Source organism: Lethenteron reissneri, chromosome 14 (assembly GCF_015708825.2).
Source record: "Lethenteron reissneri isolate LAM-NWPU_2019-01 chromosome 14, ASM1570882v1, whole genome shotgun sequence".
In the NCBI taxonomy this organism is placed as follows: domain Eukaryota; kingdom Metazoa; phylum Chordata; class Hyperoartia; order Petromyzontiformes; family Petromyzontidae; genus Lethenteron; species Lethenteron reissneri.
Window position 1 is genome coordinate 13,435,929 of NC_083792.1, and position 6,000 is coordinate 13,441,928.

Below are 6,000 nucleotides of genomic sequence, written 5' to 3' on the forward strand. Positions count from 1 at the left end.
TTTTACACAACCGTGAACAATACCGGCAGTCACTAAATAACTTTTAGTGCTGACCAATGTACCTCATGTACACATTTATTGGATTGGTATTGGAACTGCCATTTCAGAGAATGTCTGTTGTAAGTTTGATAAGACTGCTTAATTCAGAGGCTTATCGAACAATTTTGAAGAAACGAGACAAGCTGAAATGCAATATTCCACAAAGGGATCTTCTTGATAACGTGTTCCAAAAATCTAAAGATAAACAATCATACTTGGCACATTTTCAACTTCATTGTTCAATGATATTTGTGAAGTCTGCTGAATAGGGGCTTAGGTTTTCATGAAACGGAATATGATATTTTTTATTTTTATAAATGAGCTCCCTTGCGGTTTGATAACACGAATCGTTCTGCAGTCATTGCAAAAGTCGAGGCCTTTACCATGAGACCATTTTATATCGATGTGCTTGACCTAGTTTATGCTATTTAAATATGCGTGCAATTTTTTCTATCCCTCGTTTTGTTCCTTTACCATCTTACGCGCTTTGGGGGTTGTGTTATAATGTTGGTAATGTTATGTTGATTGCCTGCTATTTCCTGCATCCAAGGCTACACTATGCCCTTACAGAGTTGTTGGTTGAGGTAATGATACAACCTTTCAACGTCGCTTAGCATGATTTTGTTTGGTAAATGAAATCGTGATCATCCTGCCAAAAGATACTTAATTGGGCTTTAACCTAGTTAAATGGAGGTACTTCTATTAAGTCATTTTTAAAACAGACCTTAATTTAGAAGGCTATATTCTTGTACAGAGTTGTGTAAGATTAGGTTTTTAATCCAGGGATAATATGTATAGTATCATTTCAATCGTTACTTTAAAAAAATACTGTTTTAAATGGTAAACTCATAAAAAGCAGTTTTAATTTATCAAACAATGAAATGTAACATTGTACTGTTATTTGTTACACTTGTATTATCGTTTTACCCAGTAACATTTAAGATTTTGAATGGATGTGTTATATTGACAATATATTGGAATGCATTATTTACAGATGTAATTGATCATTATCCAGTCTGGATACTCTGAAGTTTGGATAATTCAATGAATATTTGCCATTACTGGTGTGGCCGAGCTCCATGTCAACTGATAATTGTGACATATCAAATTAGTGGTTCATTCATATGGTCATTCGATGGTTCCGTTTGGTGTAAGGACAGTGTGAATGGGATTGAGAAGTGTCATTACGGCAGATTCCTAGAACACTTAACAATGTTTATTTAAAACTTACGTGTTTAATTTATTTGCAGTGAAATTAGGCCAGATATCAAAGTACAGTAAATCAAACATTCTCTCATTATTATTTCCGTTTTATTTATTTTCATGCGACGCAAAACTTCAATTTCCATAGTCTTCCAATGGATCAAACGTTCTTCATTAGAAGTGCACATTTCAAGTTCGTTGATGCTGATGCCCTGTGTGTCTGTTTCTGTTTGTTTTTAGTGCTGTGTCCTACGTAAGCTGTCGTGCCCTGGAACACCCACACATGAAGCAAAGTCACTCATCTCAAAATTCCATCGCTGTTAACTTGGCTCCATTCCAGCAGCAGGTGCTAATCCGGCCCTACTCTTCACAGCAAGCACATTGACAGCGAAGGGCACAGCTGCACCTACAACTGTCCTCCTTCCCATACGATCGGTGATGTCTGTCACAGAGTAGAGTTGATGATTATTCCGACGTCCGTGATACTGATGGAGGCAGGAGTGTCAATGCCCTCACCCCTGTGGAAATGGAGCCAACCTTCCAGCTATTGATTGTCAATGCTCCCCTTTTTACTGATATCAAATGTTTTACAAATCAAAGCTTTTAAAAGTCAAACTTTGTTACCAGGTTAGAAAACGTGTTACATAGGTGGCATAATTATTAATAGAGCAGATATTTTAATATTAGTGCATGGCCGTCTGCGTGTGTGTGTGTGTGCGCTTCTCTGCTTGTTATATAACTGGTATATATGTAAGAACAACATCTTCACAGTATTTTTCTTCTTTATCTATGAAAGAGCTGTTGGTAATACTACATTACATTATGATTATTATCTTGAATTGTAATTGTACGTAATGAATTGTGTTTAAACAAGAAGCTAAATCAGGTCTGGACTGCCAAGCTCAGTGCCAAAATAACAGTACAGGGCAACTCTTTATATTTTTTGTTTTTTAAACAAACATGCATGTTTCAAGTACTGTATACTGAATCCCCCAGTTGTGTCTTGCCACACACGCTGATGGCCGTAGCAAAGGAACCTCCATCTGGTACATGTGGCTTCATCATGTCACCTTGATGTGGCTCTTTAAGCATTGGCCTTCAGTGTTGATTTTTTTTTTTGCTATACCACAACACTCATCATCAGTGTGCTTAACTGAAGCATCATAGGGTTTAGCAAACCATTTCTTACGACCCACCGCTTGCTTTGATTACTGGCTGGAGCCCTTTATCAGTCCACTCCTGGATTGAAGGTGCTTACCACTGTGCCACCACTCCACCATGGATAGGGTAGAGAGACTTTTCCTTTGAATCGGTGCACTGCATACCTTGTGCTATGCACACAGATGCACACGTTATATCTATGTTCTAATCACTCTAAACTACGTCATGTGTGATACACACACATCATTTGTTTTTCTTGAATTGGCAGTCTGTCGAAAAGGCAATTTTTCAAGTGCATGACGTATAAATTTCGATTTAAAGCTTTCATGACTGCAGGGATTCATATTATTGGTTCTTTCGTTAAAGTCACGTAGAAGGGAAATAATAAAATAATACAAATAAAACTTTAATTCTCACGACGTTTCGATTGCAACACAAACAATCATCATCAGGTGTGAAAACCACAGCAAGAACATTTGTGGTTTTCACACCTGATGATTGCTTGAGTTGAAATCAAATCGTCGTGAGACGATTCGATTTCGAAAGAACCAAGAATATGCATGACGTTTGTCACAACCTAATTTTGTACATGAACTGAGGTGCTTTGTGCCCGTGGAAAGGCGTACTGTGGTGGAGAGTGAGGACCATAGTTTGGGAAACGTTGCTGTGAAGAAACCACAAATAGACCCCGAAAGATTGTCTCCGTTAATTCTGTGACAATACCAAGCTGATCGCGGGTCAGTGTTGCATTGCTCATCCTTGCTCAGCTGACTAGGTGCAAGTGCTTGTGAACCCCCCCCTCCCCCTCCATCTGCTTAATCGCACAATTTCAATATTGTTCGTTTGGAGTGGTTTTCAGTGCAAGTATAATTTAAAAGCAAGGTTGGATAAATAAATAATAATAAATGTGCTCATAAAACGCTTCTTAGCTGTTAAGTTTTAGTCTGGCTGTTCTGAGATTGCAGTACAATATGTGGATGGCGAGATGTGAATACAAACATCTTCGGTGGTCAGCCGTCTTGCGGTAATAAATCAACGATGTTATGCAGTAGAGCTACTGTATAGCCATCAAAGAAACAACAATTCACAAAGGACATATACGTAATTATATACTCTGTATCTTTAATATTAAAAACCAGGGCTTTACAAGCAGTTAATCTTCACGTCTGTGTATAACACTTCGGTAAAAAGAACACTTGGCTTCCATTTTAATATGTTCATGTCACTTTCGTTGTTTTCTATCTGTTTCTATGAAATACAATACATGGTTAATAAAACTTAGTTTGTTTTTAAACACTTTTGTTAAAACTAGAAAATTAGTGAGCAGCTGTAGAACTAATGGTAATTTGTCAGATTTGCGACTTCAACCAGATTCAATTGAGATGTTATCAACTGAAACCGTTGCAAATGGAACAGTATTATGGCAGAGTTGATCAATGGGAACACAATGGAGTCATTACATGTTATATTTATTGTATTTGTTAGATTGCGTTAATGTCGGCATTATTTTGCAGATGTTTATTTGTATCGGAGTATGCTCCATATAACCTGTTACAAACATTCTTCAAACATTTGAAACTAATGCTTCAAATTGGGTCTCCCGTTGAATTGACGTGGCCACACTAATTGAGGCAGAGATTTACATTGCAGTGGTCAACGGGTTTGATGTAGACTTTAGTCTGGGCAATTTAGCCACGACCTACGAAATTAAAATTATGTTGATGTGAAATGGGTCTAATCAGCTGTGTGGCACTGTCGTGTTTTACATATTAGCAGTTTAATTTGTGCTGTGATGTCAAGTGGTATTTGCTTAAATTAATTCCACGTTATTAATGTGCAATAACTTTTGTTCAAATATGCCTCATTGCAAGTTCTTTTTAATTTACATTTTGTCTTTTTGTGTCTTTGTGTCCATTAGATGTTTAAATTATGAACTATTTGTAAGTGGTTGAATGTGTTTTATGGCGTGAACATTGAAACTCGGTTGACATCAGTTGCCAGTGGTTTAATTCGAAGGACATTTTGAAAGTGTAAATGTAATGCGTAGAGGGAAGTGCAGGTTTTGTTTATTTTAAAGGTTGGACACAAACATCTGAAGAATTTGGTGTGGAGTGTTGGAATTTCAGATTGGAAAGCAGAGATTATGGACGTTGAATAGATGAATGTCACAGTCCAGTATTGCAATTGTTTTAATGTACACAACATAGCCAGTGAGCAAGATTAATGCATCAATTTTATGCATATGCAAAAGCATCGTTTGACATAACGCCAGTTTATAGTCGTATAGAGTTGAAGTAAGCATAATGAACTATTACTCGATAATAAACGTATGTTTAGGATTAGCACGCTAAATGATATACAAGCATATTTAATCTGAACAAAAGCATTCTGGGAGATATATTTATCTTTGGGATCCTTAACTTGCGGTTTCATTATATGCATTCTGAATTGCAGAATGCTTGGCGAATTTCCGTGTATTTATCACCTTGCCGTCTTCATAGATCAAAACTAAGGACCACGCAGTTAAATTAATTTTGCTGTGCATGTAATTGCTATAATGTGAGTCATGTAACAATATATGTCGTGAATGATTGCTTTTATTTGTGGAGACAATAGCATGAATAAAACTTTGTATAAAGCTGCAATTACTGTTGGCTTCACCTCCTTGTTCTTGCTTTGGATTTGAATGAGTCTTGGCGTCACGTGGGTCTCAATACACATGATCTGTGATGAAATAAAATGTGAGCGAATGAAGCCCAATCAATCCATGACCTGTGGTCATAGCTGCCCAATGGCGAAGCGCTTGTGCAGGTCTTCGGTTTACCTAACATTCGCGTGAACGCGATTGACAAATTACGGACACTTTTTCGATGAACGAAATTGAAAATTCTGCTCGAACGAAATGTCACTCCGAAATGCGCCGTGAGATCAAACAAGAAGCATAAGGGGGAGAGGCTGCGGCATCTACCCACGAGAGTCGCGGTATCTGCACAATGCAAAACAGTGATGCCTCCACGTCACCTACGCCAGTCATTACAACATGCAGATCTTTTGGCGAGTTTCCTGCAAAGGTTAATCATTGTCCTTTTTAATTATTCCATTCGTTTTAATATCCATGTTCCTTTGTTTCGTATTGTGAAAAGTCGTAGGTGTATATAGGCGAGTTCGAATGACTGTCCGAAACACATCCCTACATATTTTGTATTAAATTAATCGGAAAACCCATTTCGATTTACAAAATATCGTTTTATGCATGTTTTGCAAAAAACGTATCCCTTTAATAAATCGAGGGATATCTGAATGTGGACAGGTAATCTCGAGATTCAGGTGCATAGCCAACTGGTCCAATTTAAAACAAATTTTGCATTTATGATTTAACCCGTAAAAATTTCTATAATTTTTATTTGTAAACATGAAGGGGCAAAATTATTTAGGTAAAAATGTACGTGCGGATGAAGGTGATGTACGACATTTAAAACTGATTCAAGCGGTGAACAAATAAATACTCTGCACTACAGCAGCGCAGTATTTATCAAAGTCCATTTCGCCAGCCCTTGATAATCGCAGAACGTTGCACCATGGCAGACCACGAGGACG

At 37.4% G+C, this 6,000-nt stretch overlaps 1 protein-coding gene across 3 annotated transcripts in view; it reads left to right on the plus strand.

Moving 5' to 3' along the window:
- Window positions 1–5,048, plus strand: part of LOC133342429 (fasciculation and elongation protein zeta-2-like) — a 30,942-nt gene extending 25,894 nt beyond the window's left edge. For all 3 annotated transcript variants that reach the window (XM_061551613.1, XM_061551612.1, XM_061551611.1), the window contains one exon: window positions 1,483–5,048. Coding sequence is in view for 1 of the 3 variants with exons in the window: in XM_061551611.1 (XP_061407595.1) it covers window positions 1,483–1,499 (17 nt within the window). In the remaining 2 variants the exon portion in view is untranslated. The remainder of the gene's footprint in view (window positions 1–1,482) is intronic.
- The last annotated feature ends 952 nt before the right edge of the window (window positions 5,049–6,000 follow it).